Source organism: Pungitius pungitius, chromosome 8 (assembly GCF_949316345.1).
Source record: "Pungitius pungitius chromosome 8, fPunPun2.1, whole genome shotgun sequence".
In the NCBI taxonomy this organism is placed as follows: domain Eukaryota; kingdom Metazoa; phylum Chordata; class Actinopteri; order Perciformes; family Gasterosteidae; genus Pungitius; species Pungitius pungitius.
The window spans coordinates 20,974,336-20,993,838 of NC_084907.1; the positions used below are offsets into that span (position 1 = coordinate 20,974,336).

Genomic DNA, 19,503 nt, shown 5'->3' on the forward strand with positions numbered 1-19,503 from the left:
TAAAAATAGACCTAACTCTATAATACATATAAAAGACAAAATTTATATGAAAAAATTTAACAGATTCTTGGATTCTATGTAAACAAAAACAACACGGCGAATTACAATTATCCGCATCCGAATGCTGCATCTCTGAAATAAGCCGGTGGTCACTGTTTACAATGAACAAATTGAATGAATTTGTTGAAGGATATTTTAGCATTGAATCACGTTGAAATATATTTACAATAACAAATAGATTTTATTATGATTCTTCTATTTGGATGAAAACGGTATAGGGCTGCTATTCTGTGTCCTCAACACGCCAAAATAGAGTTGATAGAAATGGCAGCACTGTACACATTATTTCCCCTTTCCAGGTTGGAGACTGATGGTATGAACAGAGCAAATTAAGAGAAAGGGAAGAATGAAACAAGAAAGGAAATGGTAAATTATCAAATCTGTGAGTTTAGCCTAGTTTGACATTGACAAGTTATACAAAAACTTAAAAGATTCAGAAAATTGTGGTGCTGTTTTTTAATGCTTTTCTGCCACATAATGAAGCTCTTTTTAATATCTTAAATTCTTGTGGAAATGTGATCATATTTTGAGGTAATTGCTTGTGTAAGTGTTTGTGTGTGTGGTGCAAAATGGGACGCAGTCTTTTCACTAATAGATTTTACACAAATCACATATAGTGAAACACTGACATCCAGTGATTAACTTTCTAAACTGCACTCAAAAGCTATCCATCAGAGAATGTTGTTTTTATAATACAACACGTAGCTCTATCTATTTACATTTAATTAAAACCCAAATTTGAGCATTAGCAAAGATACACATTGGGTTAAGGGCCAGGTTATTATTGGAGAGCCACATTTAAAAGTTGAATTACTTAATTGATTTTGGGTAAACTTTAGATATAGCATCTAACACCTCACTTCCTGATGCAGCTTAGAATACAGGCATTGCTGAAGGGTTTTTAAAGGTGTATCTTACAATACAACAGTCAAATACACCACCAGGTCCCAAATATTGAGTTTAATCTGAGGCTTTTTTACACAGTCCAACCCAAATATTTATCATTATACGCTTTCAAAAAACACTGATGGCAGGTCTGTAGAACTGGATTACGTTAAAGTGTAATATAATATAATACCTACTTATGATACCTACAATACTTACAATAAATGGGAAGTTCATATGGTTCCAGGGGTGTGTAATACCATAATATGCCTTATTTTAAACGCAGTCAGTAGCCCATTAAAGTAAAAACGTTTTTTTTTAAATCCCATTTAACGGGTTTATATTCACCACATCTGCCCACGTCTTTGTCCGTTTGGATGCTCTCTCGTTTTGTAGGATTCATCCCCAGTAAACACATTTCCCTTTCCCATTGTGAAATGTCTCTAACACTCCTTTGTACTCGTTATTCAGTGACAAGACGCGTATTGGAGAACAAATCAGCACAGCAGTCTGGATTTACTTCATGTTGTACTAAACAATGTCAATTACACATAGCCTGGTTACAGTCTTGTCTGTGAAGTTACATCCTTCCCGAGGACCGGACAGGCCCTGTGCAAACAGTTACCGAAGAATGATGAAGACGTTTTTGCTTCATCATGGCTACAGTTCTAATGCACTTTCCCCAGAGGTTAACGGGGCACGCTTTATGGCCTTTTATGGATGAAGTTTCTAATCACCATGAGGAATATTTGGTTACTCAAGTAACAAAAAGTAATCTGCTTTATAATAATAGTGGAAGATAAATGGTTTAATAAACTTGTAATTAGTTCAAATAGAATGCCGTACCCACGCAGGAATAAATATAGAGAAGATAACAAAATGTGAAAAATATCAGATGCATTTTCTGACCTCAAAATCACATGCTTTAGGGTACTGCAACCAGCTTGCTGTTGGCCATTGGTGTTAATTTAACTGTCTATAAGTAAATTCTTGACTTTAACATTATACATAACATCTTAATATTGGGACCACTTGCTCTGCAGGTTTCTTTCTAATGGTTGCAGCACAATTACACAGAAAATATATCAACAGCAAATAGATGATTTACGATCATCGTGTTGTGATATTTCAGGTGAATGGATGTTTAAATTACTGCGACGAGTTCCCCTAAACAACACCACAAAACGGACCAATGACTAGTTACTTTTGTGTTTAAGTATACAGGACTGTCTCAGAAAATTAGAATTTTGTGATAAAGTTCTTTATTTTCTGTAATGCAATTAAAAAAACAAAAATGTCATGCATTCTGGATTCAAATCAACTGAAATATTGCAAGCCTTTTATTCTGTTAATATTGCTGATTATGACTTACAGCTTAAGAAAACTCAAATATCCTATCTCTAAATATCAGAATATCATGAAAAAGTATACTAGTAGGGTATTCAACTAATCACTTGAATCGTCTAATTAACTCGAAACACCTGCAAGGGTGTTTCCAGAATGCATGACATTTTTGTTTTTTTAATTGCATTACAGAAAATAAAGAACTTTATCACAATGTTCTAATTTTCTGAGACAGTCCTGTATATGATGTGTAGCTTATGGCCCACGGCAGGACACCATACTATTTCCTAATGAACGATGGCCAGATGCTGATGTTGTTGTTGTGGTTGACAGTGCTATTTTTAGCTATTGGAATCGTTACTTCCTTGGTCAGGAGTTTTGGGGCCCAGCCAGTGAGTTAGAGAGAAAACCAACAAACGCATCCTCTCCTTTTCATAGACCCCCCCCCCCCCCCCCCCCCCCGCCTCCTCCTCCTCCTCCTGACGAAGTGCTCCACCAAATGATCATTGTGACCAGGGTTCGAAATGAGGAGGGTCTGGGGGGGTCCCGGACCCCCCATAAGCCATTGGGGACCCCCCATAAGCATTTATTTTTAGATTTTGGGGGGTCCCCAAAAAATATTTTTAACATTAAAAATGATTGTGTAATTATAGGTCTTTAGTGACGTTTTATATTTATAACCAAAAATTACTTTATTTCCTAGCGCAATTGAGCAGCAATCAAGGCAGCTAATAGCGTCACAGATTGTTGTCGTGGTCCTCCGGAGTAAACAGTACAGTCTGTGACGCAGACACGTAGGTCATTGAACGCGGCAAAAACGAAGCCTAAAGAACCCTAATGAAAAGTGCTTCGATTATGTTTATATCTCCATAATAATTGCTTATTATAGTAAAATATTGGGAGTTGGTGTTCCTATATCAATAGTTGCATTAACTTAGATGATTAGAAGAGTGCGTTTGTCAACGTTTCTTGCTGTATGTGAATGAAGCCAAACAAACTGCCAGCTAACAGCAGACAGTTAGCAGTTAGCTAGACTAGTTATTCATAGCTAGCAAACCAACATAATTGTCCAGTCAGTGATTACGAAAGATAGCGAGGACTTAATTCAAGTCTGTGAGTTTTGAATGGGAAAATGTCATCCACGTGAATCGTGTAGACCCGAAGAGGTTTTTTTTTTTGGGGGGGGGGGGGGGGGGGTCTGAGACCCGGTGCTAATACGGTACAGGTGTCTTAACGGCCGTTATCTACCCGACCGAATAGTAACTCTGATTTCGGTGCCTTATTTAGATGCCTCCCGCTTCTCCCTGATGCTCCGAAAACGGACGTTAGAGAGAAGTGAAACAGCGCCGCACGGGACGCTAGTAAACACTACACTGGACAGCAGGTAACGTTAGCCTACCGTTAGCTAGCAGCTGAAGTATATATATATTTTAAATATGTCAATGGAGCAACCACGGTTAAAATACTGACAGCTAAACGGTGTAAAGTGTGTCTGTGTTTCACTGAACAGTCTGTAGCTGCCGTTGTCTGAAAAACAAACAGATGTTGCGTTCACTTGAAATTCGCCTCGCCAGTCTTGTGCTGCATTCGAAGTTGTTGTAAAATACCCCTTTCCCATTGTTTTTGTCGTTTAACAGTAATTTACTGGTGAAATACGTTTTTGTTATAAGTTATTGTAATTACATTATTAATAATTCATTTAATGTTGAGCTCACTATCGTTTCTTTTTTTTACTAACTAAAAAAAAAGAAGCAGGGGTGCCCTGTAGGTCTTCTCTCCAACCCCAGTTAACACTAACCTGATGAAGTTGTTAACAAATAAATAAAATATGTGCCTGGTCACTTAACATGTTGATTTTGAATAGGTTTCTTTCTAATGGTTGCAGCACAATTACACAGAAAATATATCAACAGCAAATAGATGATTTACGATCATCGTGTTGTGATATTTCAGGTGAATGGATGTTTAAATTACTGCGACGAGTTCCCCTAAACAACACCACAAAACGGACCAATGACTAGTTACTTTTGTGTTTAAGTATACAGGACTGTCTCAGAAAATTAGAATTTTGTGATAAAGTTCTTTATTTTCTGTAATGCAATTAAAAAAACAAAAATGTCATGCATTCTGGATTCAAATCAACTGAAATATTGCAAGCCTTTTATTCTGTTAATATTGCTGATTATGACTTACAGCTTAAGAAAACTCAAATATCCTATCTCTAAATATCAGAATATCATGAAAAAGTATACTAGTAGGGTATTCAACTAATCACTTGAATCGTCTAATTAACTCGAAACACCTGCAAGGGTGTTTCCAGAATGCATGACATTTTTGTTTTTTTAATTGCATTACAGAAAATAAAGAACTTTATCACAATGTTCTAATTTTCTGAGACAGTCCTGTATATGATGTGTAGCTTATGGCCCACGGCAGGACACCATACTATTTCCTAATGAACGATGGCCAGATGCTGATGTTGTTGTTGTGGTTGACAGTGCTATTTTTAGCTATTGGAATCGTTACTTCCTTGGTCAGGAGTTTTGGGGCCCAGCCAGTGAGTTAGAGAGAAAACCAACAAACGCATCCTCTCCTTTTCATAGACCCCCCCCCCCCCCCCGCCTCCTCCTCCTCCTCCTGACGAAGTGCTCCACCAAATGATCATTGTGACCAGGGTTCGAAATGAGGAGGGTCTGGGGGGGTCCCGGACCCCCCATAAGCCATTGGGGACCCCCCATAAGCATTTATTTTTAGATTTTGGGGGGTCCCCAAAAAATATTTTTAACATTAAAAATGATTGTGTAATTATAGGTCTTTAGTGACGTTTTATATTTATAACCAAAAATTACTTTATTTCCTAGCGCAATTGAGCAGCAATCAAGGCAGCTAATAGCGTCACAGATTGTTGTCGTGGTCCTCCGGAGTAAACAGTACAGTCTGTGACGCAGACACGTAGGTCATTGAACGCGGCAAAAACGAAGCCTAAAGAACCCTAATGAAAAGTGCTTCGATTATGTTTATATCTCCATAATAATTGCTTATTATAGTAAAATATTGGGAGTTGGTGTTCCTATATCAATAGTTGCATTAACTTAGATGATTAGAAGAGTGCGTTTGTCAACGTTTCTTGCTGTATGTGAATGAAGCCAAACAAACTGCCAGCTAACAGCAGACAGTTAGCAGTTAGCTAGACTAGTTATTCATAGCTAGCAAACCAACATAATTGTCCAGTCAGTGATTACGAAAGATAGCGAGGACTTAATTCAAGTCTGTGAGTTTTGAATGGGAAAATGTCATCCACGTGAATCGTGTAGACCCGAAGAGGTTTTTTTTTTTTGGGGGGGGGGGGGGGGGGTCCGAGACCCGGTGCTAATACGGTACAGGTGTCTTAACGGCCGTTATCTACCCGACCGAATAGTAACTCTGATTTCGGTGCCTTATTTAGATGCCTCCCGCTTCTCCCTGATGCTCCGAAAACGGACGTTAGAGAGAAGTGAAACAGCGCCGCACGGGACGCTAGTAAACACTACACTGGACAGCAGGTAACGTTAGCCTACCGTTAGCTAGCAGCTGAAGTATATATATATTTTAAATATGTCAATGGAGCAACCACGGTTAAAATACTGACAGCTAAACGGTGTAAAGTGTGTCTGTGTTTCACTGAACAGTCTGTAGCTGCCGTTGTCTGAAAAACAAACAGATGTTGCGTTCACTTGAAATTCGCCTCGCCAGTCTTGTGCTGCATTCGAAGTTGTTGTAAAATACCCCTTTCCCATTGTTTTTGTCGTTTAACAGTAATTTACTGGTGAAATACGTTTTTGTTATAAGTTATTGTAATTACATTATTAATAATTCATTTAATGTTGAGCTCACTATCGTTTCTTTTTTTTACTAACTAAAAAAAAAGAAGCAGGGGTGCCCTGTAGGTCTTCTCTCCAACCCCAGTTAACACTAACCTGATGAAGTTGTTAACAAATAAATAAAATATGTGCCTGGTCACTTAACATGTTGATTTTGAATAATGTGGTTACTATTGGATTATTGTCATATTAATGGCTTTCGGTCATGTTAGAATATCGTGTAGCAAAGGTAGTCTTCAGTATTTTTTATAGTTACATTTTAGGGGACCCCCCAAGAGTCCTAAGTCATTTCGAACCCTGATTGTGACCCTCGAGTGTCCCCGCTGTGGATTGATCTCCCGTCGAACGTTCTCTTCCCGTCGAACGTTCTCTACCCACCGCCGCTGCAGCGTGGGGTTTCCCGGCGCCGACTGCAGGGTTTACCGCGCCCAATCTCCGCCACATCTCGCCGTTCGATGGCCGGAGGAGAGCGTTGCTACGGAAAGGGCAGATGTTAGGCTTGGCAAAAAGGGGGGAGACGGTAGGCTGGTCTCGTTGAATGAGGTATAGTGACTTTAAAGATTTTTTTTTGTTTGTTGGTATTTGTTTGTCTCTCCGTGCCGATGTCCTCGCTAGAGGGGGTAGTGGGTGTGATTTCTCTCTCCCCTCCCCTCCCCTTCCCCTCTCCGGTTGGTTGACTGAGGTTTTCGAGCTTCCCTTAGCCGTAGCCTGCGATCGGGAAGGGCTGCTCCTCGGAAAGAAAAAAAAAAAAACCCTAACGCTAGCCGGCTAGCTAGTGAGTGAGCTAGCGTTGTGCTGTTCGTCGATGCGTGGATCGGAGGCACACACCGTCTCGCTTCCCAGTCAATGCCAAAACGCAAAAGAACCAAACGCGAATTGAACCAGGTAAGGAAGGGGGCGATGCGACAGGAAGTCGGCGCTGCTTCCGCACCTCTTGCACCGACCGGAGTGTTCACGCTGTTCGCTGGTGAATTTGCGGCGGAGAACCCGTCCGGGGGTGGGGTGGCGTTAGCGAGAAGGTAGCCCGCTCGCTAGCCGTTTGGTTAGCTGCGGCGAGCTAACGAGCGGCTCGGCTACACTGTTGGTGGGCAAATACCCGCCGATAAGCGTCAGCGGCGTCTGCGAGCGGTAGGATTATTCGCGGTGGAAAAGCCGATTGCTGCAAATCAAACCTCTCCACATAACTGCCGTCTGCACCCAGTCTGTTGAGTTTGGTTAACGTTAAGTAACGCGTTTTAAGTAACGTTAACGACGAGGAGGGTGGTGGTGGGGGGGGCAGTTATGGCCCTGCAGAGGTGCCTCTCGGCCTAAAATACGTTACTTTTCAAGTAACTTAATGTAGTGATTGCCCAAAAGGATTTGAGGTCAACTGAAGCGATAACGTTGACGTGTTAAGGCCCGCGGATTGTCCGTGGGTTTGCGGTGTAACGTCGGGCGGAAAGTTAACGTTTACGTAGAAGGATGTTGCTTGTCAGTTGATGATGACACATCGGGTTGGGCTGGAACAATAAACGTCCCGTAAACAAATTTAACAAATGTGTGTTCTCGGCAAAAGCAGAGCAGCATCATTTAAAAAAAAAACCTTAAAATCCGCGTAATGTTACGTAATTAACGCCAGATACTGTGGCCGCGTTAACACCCTTGTTTTACCTTTTAAGTAATGAGTTAGCATGCTGCTGCAACGGAACGCCCGCGCCGGTGAAGCGCTTTTTAGCTATTTTCGTAAAACCGTCACCGAGCTAACTTGCAGTGAGTTGTATTATATAGTTATCTTACTACTTTATGATGAATCACCCGCCTGCGATACAGCGTGTGTTGCTTACTTGAAGTCAAACATGCCATCGCCGCCCGACCTTGCTTTTTTTTTTTTCCTCCTCCTCCTCTTTTTTTTTTTTTTTTTACAGGCTAAGGTCCACTTAAGGATTAGCTAGAGCAGCAAATAAATACACGGACACGTCGTAATCGAATCAACCGCGCATCGCCGGCTTTAATGAGCTAGCTGGTATGTAAGTAAGTGGATTTCTGGAGGCCGAGCAACCAACCGGGGTTTCCAGGGTTTGGCACACCACACTACCTCGGCTCAACAGAAGCTAACTAACGTAGCACTCCACGCAATTGCGGAAGAGCAGCCGAGTCTACTACCCTTTAAGTGGCGGTGTTTTTTTTTCTGCACTATTTACCATCAACACATCATTCCACCAGTCACCGAATTCATCTTAACGTCGTATCGACTTCGCTTGTTCACCCCTCCCCCCACGCCCGATGTTGAATGGCAAGCGAAAAGTGTTTGCTAATTAAAGAGTCCGTGCATTTCTTTAATGGGAACTGAACGCTGGCTCTTCCCCGCCTGCAGGCCTCCGGTCGAGCCAGCTAGCAGGCTAACTAGCGGGCAGCCGCCTGCAAGATGGCGATTAGCTGCATAGTCTGTGATTTCCATCGGTCACATTATCGTTGCGATGCGTTTAAGTGACTGTAGAAATGCGAGTGAACAGATACCAATGATTTACGCGCTCCGTGCTGCAACGTTGGAACGTATGGTGGTGAATTGCAACTGTTTTTCTCGGGAAACCCGTGTAGACGACGACGACGACACCCCCCCCCCTCCTCCCTCCTCCGTCCGCCCTGTGTAGACATTAGAGTAACAAACGGGCTAAAAGCGGCCGTGCAGCTGCCATTCAAATGCAATGCAAACTACCGTACTGTTGTAGGCAAATCACAGAACGGCACACGGTGACTGAGTCAACCCTCGGCGCGCTCTCCGGTAGACCTGTGCACGGGCATCGCGTTGAGTAAAGCTCGGGTGGTACTAATTGTACAGTGGCTGGTCATACCGGACCACAGAGGGATGGACTGATGGGGGGGGGCTCTGTCTGTGGTTTTCCAGGCGGTGTTAAAATCCAGGCACTTGCTTTAAGCATGTTATGTTTAAAAGAATTAAGATTAATATCGCCCTTTTTTATGAATGGTCAAAACCTATTTCTAATGCCTGCAGTGGCTTTGCCGGCTGTTCATGTGAGTGGACATGCTTAGGATTAAAGACTCGTTTAAGGAGGATTTTTAGCTTTTAGGATTATGTAGTTGCTCAGTGATCTAGCTGGTTATGGCTTTTTTTTATGATCCAGCTTTAGACTTGTGAAGCATTACATTATCATCGTTCAACAGTGCAGCTAAGCAGCCCTGTCCTTTTTAAAAAAGCAGATGTAAACTACTGCCGGTATATAGATGCGTATGTATCTATATGTTTATTGATTCTTCAGTGGAAATATAAGACGCACCTTTTTGAAAAGAGCAGGCACAGCCCTCCCCAGAGGAACCTGAGAACAGCTAGTTAGCTACAGCGCCAGGCTGTTTGCCTCAGCTCATTGTTTATCATGCAGTCAGCTGACCCCGATCAGGCGCTTGGAAAGGAGAAGTGATGAGGGAGAGGAAGTCCTCCACAGTAAGCGACCACAGAGGTCAATGGGAAATAATATTTCCAGTTGTGAAATATTTTCAACTTGGGTGTAAAACATAAACAACTTGTTTTATTCAAGAATGAAAGTTTATTTCTTAAGATTCTTTGAGAACAAACTATAAATTGAATGTATCCCAAAATGAAATAAAGGGTATTAACAGCCAGTTGCAGAGATACACCCATCAGTAGTGACAAACATCTCTGTGTACCTTAATAGCCTGTCATTTCATTGATCAGAACTGCGTTTGAAAAGGGGAATAATTATTTTAGAGTTGGATAGACATTGAAAAATAGTTTAGATGTTGTCTTTCTTTGCGTGTTCCTGGCCAAATACATTTTGGACCCAACATACAAATCTGTATAACTGAATCTATTTAGAGAAGATGTTGAGTCTTTATTCTTCTATGTCCAGTCACATGGGCCTACTGACTGATGTACATCAGGTAAGGTAGCTGGAAAGGCAAGGTGGGCCCACCTTAATGCTGCATGCAAGCTGCGATAAAATTTGATTTTAATTTTGTTAATCAGGTTTACAACAATATATTGCAAACAATGTAATATTGCTCTTTGAGCTGCTTCCGGCACTGTGCAAACATCTGCTTTATTGTTTGTTTTCCAAGATACAACCAGGCAATATGTTTCTCTTGGAGAACAGCTTGCACAGACACTAGTTTTTATAAGTGTCGAGCCAATATGTGCTCACGGAACTGTTGTGTAAATCTCCAGACGGTTGCCTTCTAAGATGAATACAACCGTATTCTTACTTGATCAGTAAAATTGTTGTCAAAATTGTATATGCATCCTTGCTTGTTTTGAATTAATTTTTATATTTCCATAGAAATTGACATACAATGCTCTTTTGATTATAGTAATTAATATTGGAACGTGGAATCATTTTCAAATTTTTTTGTCTGAAAAAATGATTTAGTTGAGAGTTTTTTTTTTTTTTTGGTGTACGAATTGTCTTACAGTGTTTTCACTTCAGTCTCACAGTAAATAAAGTCAGTCTTGTACATCACAGGTATCGCTTGAGGGTTAATAGTCACTTGCTTGGGTCGTCTTTGAGCCTGCCTTAAGGCTCTCATCATTAATGAGTGGCTCATTGATCCGTTAGTTAAAACCATATCCACAGGATTGAGGTCAACAGGATAATGATTCAGATGATTGGGAAATAATCCCCAACAATATTTGTCTAGCATTCTGAATTGTGACTAATTTTTTTATGTTACAAATATTATGTACTGGTACTCATTTAGTTTTAAAATTTAAGAAACTGAAAGTTATTTTCTACCAATACTTTCTTTTGTTGGATTTGTTTGTTCAGGAAAGCAGTGAATACATATTGCCAAAGATTTGGGGAAAACTGTAGTGAATTTAGGCAAAATAATAAAGTGCTTTTCCTTCTTTTTTTCAAGATCAACAAGTGCCCCGGGAACTGGAGTAAGGTAATAACAAAAGAAGAAGACAATGAGTGAACTGGACCAGCTACGCCAAGAGGCAGAGCAGCTCAAAAATCAAATCCGAGTGAGTCGCAGGTTTTTAAAACCTCTTTTCTATATTTTATACCACTGATTATTGTCATAAATCCCATTTACAAGTTGAGTTAAAGTTCTGCCGATGCAACCACAACTGATGTGAGAAACCCTTCCCTAAGAATTTGAGTTTTTCTTTCAATCAGGATGCCAGGAAAGCGTGTGCAGATGCCACACTATCACAGGTAACCATTCACTGTGTGATCCTTGGCACATGTTGAAAAACCTTTTGGTCTCAACGTAACCCAAGCAATGATTGTTCCTGCAGATCGCGGCTAGTATCGAACCCGTTGGCCGAATCCAAATGCGTACAAGACGAACGCTTCGGGGTCATTTGGCCAAAATATATGCCATGCATTGGGGCACAGATTCCAGGTAAAGTGTTGGCTGGAGTGTCAGACTTGTACCTTTTGGCGCTTTGATGTACAAAGCTTTTCCTGAATTTAAACCATGTCTAAGAATAGGAGTTGTCAAACTCTTCCTCTTTTTTTTTTTTTTAACTTTGTTTTCAACTTTTCGGGGGGCCATATTTTACTTGCTGCTTTTCTTCTGTGGGGACTGTTTTGATGGTGTTAATGTTGCTGCTTTGCTTTGTGCAGGCTCTTGGTCAGCGCCTCCCAAGATGGCAAGCTCATTATTTGGGACAGCTATACAACAAATAAGGTACGGTCATGTTTGATTGCATTTGAATCGTTTACTTATTTCCCGTCAATCAGTGTCATCAATAGCAATTGGAAAGCAAGCCGACGTTGGGGAATCCCCACTCGCCCACAGTCGAGTAATGTGGAGGCAGAACATGAGATATTTCCCACATGGGAGAGCGCTAAACGAAGCAGACCTCCCAAAACCCCAACTTCTTTAATGCCGCGAATCCTCGTCTGTATTGGTTTAGGCAGCGCTATGTTTTTAAAAGTATCGCTTTAGCACCGGTATAAAAACACAAATAATACCCATCCCTAGTGGATAATGTTAAACATTTAAAAGAAACACTTTCTTGGGGCTTAATTGAATGGTAGGGGAAACACTTAAGAATTCTCATTGTTGGTTTAAAAACATTTTTATGTATACACTGAGATTTCACTAAATGTACCCTGTAAACCTCTCCATATTTTCCTGCTGCACTACACTTGAAAACATGCAGCTATTATGAGGTTGCTCGCGAGGTTCTAGTAGAAGGAGCTGAACCAACTCTGCTCATGCGGAAATCCTTTTGAATACATTTGAAAGGGGTTTGTGATCAGCTGACGGAAGCATTCGTGGCCTGTGCCCTGGGGCCGGTGGGTCTGCAGTGAATAGGACCAGTACCTAATGGACCGTTGGGTCATCCCAACCACAGATGGCACTTTTTTAAATAGTGTGGAGTTATAGTATTTAGAAGCATCTCTTTTTCTTCCAGTGACACTGACGAAACATAATTAAGTGTGTGTGTGTGTGTGTGTTGTCCCATCTGTAGGTTCATGCCATCCCACTTCGATCTTCCTGGGTGATGACCTGTGCATACGCGCCATCAGGAAACTATGTGGCCTGTGGTGGCCTAGACAACATCTGCTCCATTTACAACCTGAAAACCCGCGAGGGAAATGTACGCGTGAGCCGCGAGCTCGCTGGACACACAGGTAAAAGATCCGCTTTCACTGCTAATTGGGTGTCTGACATGTAATTCCATACGACTGACTCCCCTGTTGATTCTTTGAATATCAGGATACCTGTCCTGTTGTCGCTTTGTGGATGACAACCAGATTGTTACAAGCTCTGGAGATACCACTTGGTAAGTAAAAGTATTGTATGTAGAGTTTGCTGTATGCCACGTTGCAAACGCTAAAATAAAAAAGGGTTTTCTTGACTGTGTGTTCTAATTTGTAGTGCACTTTGGGACATTGAGACCGGCCAGCAGACCACCACGTTTGCTGGGCACACAGGCGACGTCATGAGCCTGTCGCTGGCCCCCGACACCCGGTTGTTCGTCTCTGGTGCTTGCGATGCCTCGGCGAAACTCTGGGACGTTCGAGAGGGCATGTGCAGACAGACGTTCACCGGCCACGAGTCCGACATCAACGCCATCTGTGTAAGCCGTGAAAGAAGAATCCGTACTGCGTGCCACGTTTTATTTAGGTGTGGTTTTGTGTTCCGTTGCATTAAAGATCTTCCCTAATTTCTTCCCATTCAAAGTTCTTCCCCAACGGCAATGCCTTCGCCACGGGCTCCGACGATGCCACCTGCAGGCTTTTTGATCTGCGTGCTGATCAGGAATTAATGATCTACTCTCATGACAATATCATCTGTGGAATCACCTCCGTTGCATTCTCAAAGAGTGGCCGCCTGCTCCTGGCGGGATACGACGACTTCAACTGTAATGTGTGGGACACGCTAAAAGCCGACCGTGCTGGTAAGCAATCGATTGAACTTTTAAAAATGTTCCAAAAAAATTTACAATAATTGCTTTCTTTTCTTGTTGACTTAAGTTTCAATTGTTGTACTCGTCTAGGTGTGTTGGCTGGACACGATAACCGCGTTAGCTGCCTGGGAGTTACTGATGACGGCATGGCCGTTGCAACGGGATCCTGGGACAGTTTTCTGAAGATCTGGAATTGAAGCCTGAAGGTTTTTTTTTTATTGTTGTTGTTATTATTATTATTATTATGAATGTTTCTGACTTGTTTACCTAATTCTGCTCTTAGCGAAGTACTAGTCCAAAACCTGTCGGTGCAGAGTTGTCTCGTCTTTTGCTTGGCTGTAGCACAAGCTGCTGCGCTTTGGTCGCATGTGCATAAGAGGGTTCACTGAAATATGATTCTATCTCTTAGTCTCTTGCTCGGCTGCATTTCACAGACGCCCCTTGGCTTGATCGAATCCTGCAATCTCTTTTTTTTTTTTACAATGAGTCGTGCCTTTTTTAAGTAAACATTTCAGACACTCACAAAAATGTCAAAACGCAGTCTTGGACCCCATGAGGTGTCCGTCTGACGACGATTGAGCCTTTGGCTTTGTGGCCAGCGGCTGGAAGGATAACGGATGTCCGGGCCGTCACTTCCTCTTCCCTGCAGAGATGGAGATCTACAACTGTATTGTTTCCTATCAATCATTGTCAGGCGGCATCTGCTGGGCTGCATTTCAGCCAATGCTTCAGGCAGGTTACATTTACTCCTGCAACCCTTTTTTTTTTTTTTTTTTTTTTTGAGTAAATTGCTGTTGTCAGGAAGACGACAACCTGTACGGGTTTTTTAGTTCCGCTTCATTAAAGAAAAGCTGCTCGTGGAACGTGCCCACAGAGAGACACTTTACCGAAGTGTCTCATCACACAGTTATCAGTTCTATTTGGAGGTCCACGTGCGCTTTAGTCAACTGCAAATGGCTTGTTGAGCAGCACAAATATAAATGCCCGATGTGCAAATGGCTGACTGGCGTTTATCGGTAACGAGCGCGGCGGGGAACGCGGATGAAAACGGGGTTCTGTGTTCGGCCACACAGTAAGTAACCAAAGTTACCTTCCTTCATCTGATCTGCTCCGGCTCAGCTTGTCTTGGAAAGCCCTCGCTGCATCATACGTGTCTCCGATGACACTTTCTCTTCCCTAAAGGCCGGGGTTTCAGCGCAGTGAGATGCTTTGAGGTGTCTCACGGGAGGTTTTTAAGTTAACTGGGTTGGTACCGCGGTGTCTTTTATTACCGGTCCCATTTTTTGAAAGCTTCACCTCACAGCGTTTCCATGATACTCACTGCTTCCTCCCCACTAATCCCATCTTTTCACTGCACATTGCAGATGTTGTCGGTCCCAAGGTGGTTTCATTCACAGATTTAGAGACCCCCCCTCCGATAGCTTTTCCTGCAATCGCGCCGTGCATTGATTTAATGGCCCGACGGTTCTCTGTAAACTGCGGTCCACTCCCCCCGGAAGTGGATCGACGGCAATCGCATCATCGGGAACCTCAATCAACGGCAAAGGACTGAGCATTAAAGCCTCTTCCCTTCTCCACCAGCTGAATCCTTGGCGAGCTCCCAGGCGCCATCAGCAGCAGTATTTCCTGCTTGCGCTTGAATTAAAAAAATGCTCTTCGTCCACTTAAATCTTGCACTGCTTTACAAAGTCTCCGTGTGGACTTGATCGTGGTCTTCTGGGACACTAGGATCTTAATTAACTCTTGTCTTCGGCTGTCTCTCCACCTGCTTGTACTTGTCCTATTTTTTTGGTCTCATAAAGCCTCCACAAACAAGGAAAAGAGGCTTACTGATAAAGTAAGTGGATGCCCTTCCTCCCAACTGTCTTCAAAGTCCCCGTTTCCCGTGTCAACTTTTCTTTCGGGAGGCTTATTTAAATGAATTCCAAGTGACTAGCGTAGATGACCTCTGACCTCTGAGTGCAGTAGTTTTAACGGGAAGGAACATCTGGGCTTGCAAGTTTTGGCATGCTAGCTGTTGCTGTGCATTCCGGGATTAAAAAAAAAAAATGGTACCAGTGGTGTGCATTCTATATACTGACGGGCCATCCATAATAGACTATTTATATTTTTATTGTTGGCTATAATTGTACCCGCAGGCCTCAAGTTTGACATGTCCACGTCAAGGGGTCGGTCGCTAGCTGGACCGAGGTCTGCTAGTAATCGTAGCACAAACTCTGTCCAACTGGCTGTCAACAGGTAGTTGAATTATTGTGAGACAATTGTGGACAATAACACGATTGTGCTGTCCACAATAATTTTTACGGTGTTCTTGGACACCTCAGTTTTTAGATTGTTCCCAATTAGGTTTTAACATTTCCAGAAGGTTCAACTGTAAAGTCAAATGAGATGAGTTAAATTCTCATTTTTTTTTCCGTCTTTGTTTTCCAGATGTTCTTTTAACTCCAAAGTTGACTGGAAGACTATTACAACTTCAGAATGTTCACAGCATCTTCAACACTGTTTAAACTGACTTGGACACCACATAACCGAAGGGAAACCAATGCCTTTCCTACACAAAGAAGAGCACAAATGTTTATCACCTAGTTAAAGGATCTCCTGTGGTATCAAATCAGAAACTTGTGCATTTCTTCTTGGACCATTTTATGTTACCTTGAAAGAGAAAACAACACTATCATCCCATGCAAATGTGTGCGTCTTGAAAGCAAATGTTGGAGTGTAATTGTACAAATTATTTAACTTTTTTTTTTCTTTTCTTTTTTTTTTTTTCTATTCTGATGGTTTGTTAATCTTGATGGCTTTCTTTTTGTCACATTTCTTTAGTGGTTTTAGATATGTTTGAATTACAGCTTGTCTTTCTAATCCAGTTCAATCATATAAAACAGACAGCAAGTAAAGGCTTGGATCATATTACACGAGCAGCTTTCAAAATGTCCATGATGTATTTATATACTAGCTGTTTTTGTTTCATCACAGCCTTTTGCACATGAAGAAGCTTTGCCTCTGAACTAATACTATGTTAACTAACCAAGCACATGCTATAAGTTATGAATGCTCATTCCAGAAAGGAGTTATTACGAGTAACTTATCCAGTTAACCCCCTTAATTCTTGTACATGCCTTTTGACTTTGGGTGGGAAGGGGTGGGAAAGCAAGGTAGTTGCTGAAATTATTTGGGCATGGCTGGATTTTCATATATGGATGGAGGGAGGGGGGGGGGGGATTGTGTTTAGTATCCTCTTTGAGTAAAACGCCTCACCTGACTAAATAGACACTTCCTTTGCTTGGGACTGCAGTTGCAACTCTGTGAATGAAATGTACAAATCAATGTCTGAAAATAATGGTCTGATGTTTTAAGTTAAGACATTTTAATTTTGTCTGCCATGGGTTGATTTAGATGTGCATGCTGTAGACTTGCTTTCAGTGGTGCAAAATCTTAGATTTCTTTTTTTTTTTTCTTTTTTTTTCTGAATAGGAGAGTAATGATTGAACTTAAAGACGCCAATTTCTTTTTGGCTCAAATTTTGCATTCATAATGTACCAATACTGGTAACAATATGCACCAGAGTAAGCAAGAATGGAGAGGCTTAATATTGACTGCATACTTAGTGTAAATTATGCTTACCCGTTCTCTTGATGCCAATTTTTGTAATAATGAATACAATCATTGTAAGAATTCTATCCTTGACAAATCCTTTTTCTCTCCACCAAATCTTCATTCTCAATGGAACAAAAACGTCCTTGCATACAGTCCATACTTAGACTTTTGTACATTTTATTTTCTTGGTCTTAAATTGAAAATCAGAGCATCTGAATGACAACATTTCACTGTATACAGAAGCACTTTTGTTTAAAGTTGTGACATATTTTCAGTTTTCTTTGTTCTGCGATGATGTACAATAAATGTGATGTATTCGTGTGTGGCCACAAGTGAAAATGCGATTCAACTGAGATGGATTTCCTTTTCTCTTTTCATTAATATTATAGAGCTCTGCACCCTTATGTACCTTTTCACTTTTTGTATTTCATTTCAGTCTGTTGGTGTTACACGGTGAGCTGGATGCAAGATAGATACTGTACTAAATTGTACTGTTATTGATTGAAAAAATGTAATAAAAAGCTGTTTGAGATCTCTGTGTTGAGTTGGATCTTTGAATGGCGTTACATTTTGACTGTTTTATGTATATAGATTAGGGCCGGGACTTTAGCGCGTTAATTACGATTAATTACAATGTGAATTCAGATTATTTAATTACACAAAAAATAACACATTAAACATTTTTTACGCATTTTTACACTTATTTTTTGCACCGCGGAACATTTCTCACTGGATGAGTTTCGGAGGACCGATTATACTGGAGCACCAACTAGCGTTCATGACTTCAGACAAACACAAACCACAGTGAACATGAACGAAGAAGCTGACGAGACCGTGTCGGGTGGCCCCGTGAATGGGAAATCTTATAATAATCACACGGATGGAAGCGTCGATATTATATATTATATTATATATATGTTGACCTTTACATATAGTTTTTTATAATAATTTTTTACCTATTATTTAAAAATTTATTTCTGTGACATTTTTTGACCCTACATATTTTGACTTTTTTCACAATATTTTTTTTCCCAGGACATGACTGGAATGATCTTAGATGGAGCAACCTACACATCCCTGTCACTAATTCAAAAGATTCTTCATCATTCTTGACAATGCCATCATAACCCAAGTGAACACGCCTTGTGTTTCTGCATAACCCCCAGGGTACACTTCTCTGAAACAACCAGTCGGGACAATGCCCCCACTACTACCTCCGCAGTAGTGCGCTCAAGACTTGGCAGGAGCAGGATTTGAACCCATTGGCGGCACCTACAGAGGCTTTCGGCTCCTTCTTGCACCCCTACACTACCAGTCCTGGTCACATTTTGGCAACTTTGATTCTCCTATTTAACCTTGAGCATGTGAGTTAAACCTCAAAACTCTTTTTAAATGCTATTTCCACATCTGGGCTTGAACCCACAACCTTCAAATGCAGTGCAGGCTTGTGGCAGCAGCTCTTCCGCTGTGCTACTTCACCACACACTAACCAACCCTTTGTTTGTTGTATTTAACCTTTAGATTGCTACTCAAACCTGAAGTAAAGCCAAAGGCTCAAACCGAAGACTGGGCTTGAACCCACAACCTTCAAATGCAGTGCAGGCTTGTGGCAGCAGCTCTTCCGCTGTGCTACTTCACCACACACTAACCAACTCTTTGTTTCTCGTATTTAACCTTGAGACTGCTACTCAAACCTCAAAACTCTTTCAAAGCAAAAGAGATGTCTGCATTAAGGGGCATGAACCCACAACCTCAGACACCAGGTTGGAGCCTGCAGCCCTTCAGTTGTTCCCTTGTGCTATTCAAGCACATGCCTCATTGTGTCCGTTTCTCATATTAGACCTTGGGATTGTTTACTAAACCTCAAAACTGTTTCAAAGTTTACAGTTTGAAGCCCTGACTGCAACCAAACCCTCCTTCTGAGAGAGCAGGTTTGAACTGAGGATCCTCCACACTTCAGCCTTCCTGCTATCTCCCTGCACTGTTCCACCACACACCTGTTGATGCTTTTGAATCCAACCTCAATTATCATAGATTCTCAGGCTGGAATCCACAACCGTTTCATACCGTTATAATAGAATTGCAGGTCAAGTAAAGTCATATAATGGCATTTCTAATAAAGCCCTAGTTGATTTCACTACTTTTATGCTGTGATCCTTATTTCACTTTTTTCGACATGTGTGCTGATGCCCGCGTGTGAATTGAGAGGATCCATACCGACTCCCCTATGGAGCTAAACCAGTCTGAGGGTCCTCCTCAGCTGAGTGGAGAATAAATCCCGGAAGAAATAAACACGTTTGACACACGGCACCTTGAGGAGAGAGAATCAAATCCCAAATGTGGATCAGGAAGGTCAGCTTTGATTCCACTAGAGAC

The 19,503-nt window shown here is 41.6% G+C and overlaps 1 protein-coding gene across 6 annotated transcripts; it reads left to right on the forward strand.

The window, feature by feature from the left end:
• Positions 1–6,484: 6,484 nt before the first annotated feature.
• Positions 6,485–17,659, forward strand: gnb1b (guanine nucleotide binding protein (G protein), beta polypeptide 1b). Of its 6 annotated transcripts, none has more exons than XM_037490278.2 (11): positions 6,485–6,692; positions 11,019–11,127; positions 11,282–11,320; positions 11,404–11,510; positions 11,735–11,798; positions 12,589–12,751; positions 12,837–12,903; positions 12,999–13,200; positions 13,305–13,521; positions 13,621–13,736; positions 15,961–17,659. In XM_037490278.2, exons 2-10 carry the CDS (start codon positions 11,071–11,073, stop codon positions 13,725–13,727), a joined length of 1,023 nt encoding a protein of 340 aa, XP_037346175.2. In that variant the 5' UTR covers positions 6,485–6,692; positions 11,019–11,070; the 3' UTR covers positions 13,728–13,736; positions 15,961–17,659. The 6 variants fall into 6 exon arrangements, with proteins under 6 accessions (XP_037346175.2, XP_037346178.2, XP_037346174.2 ...); XM_037490281.2 differs by having other exon boundaries at positions 6,485–6,669; XM_037490277.2 differs by lacking the exon at positions 6,485–6,692 and adding an exon at positions 6,818–7,034.
• Positions 17,660–19,503: the final 1,844 nt, after the last annotated feature.

What these genes read in the sequence shown, in the direction of transcription:
- gnb1b (XM_037490278.2), top strand. Translation starts at nt 11,071, where the DNA reads ATGAGTGAACTGGACCAGCTACGCCAAGAGGCAGAGCAGCTCAAAAAT. An exon ending in ACAGCTATACAACAAATAAG is followed by an intron (nt 11,799 to 12,588) that starts GTACGGTCATGT and finishes TCCCATCTGTAG; the next exon opens with GTTCATGCCATCCCACTTCG. An exon ending in GCTAAAAGCCGACCGTGCTG is followed by an intron (nt 13,522 to 13,620) that starts GTAAGCAATCGA and finishes GTACTCGTCTAG; the next exon opens with GTGTGTTGGCTGGACACGAT.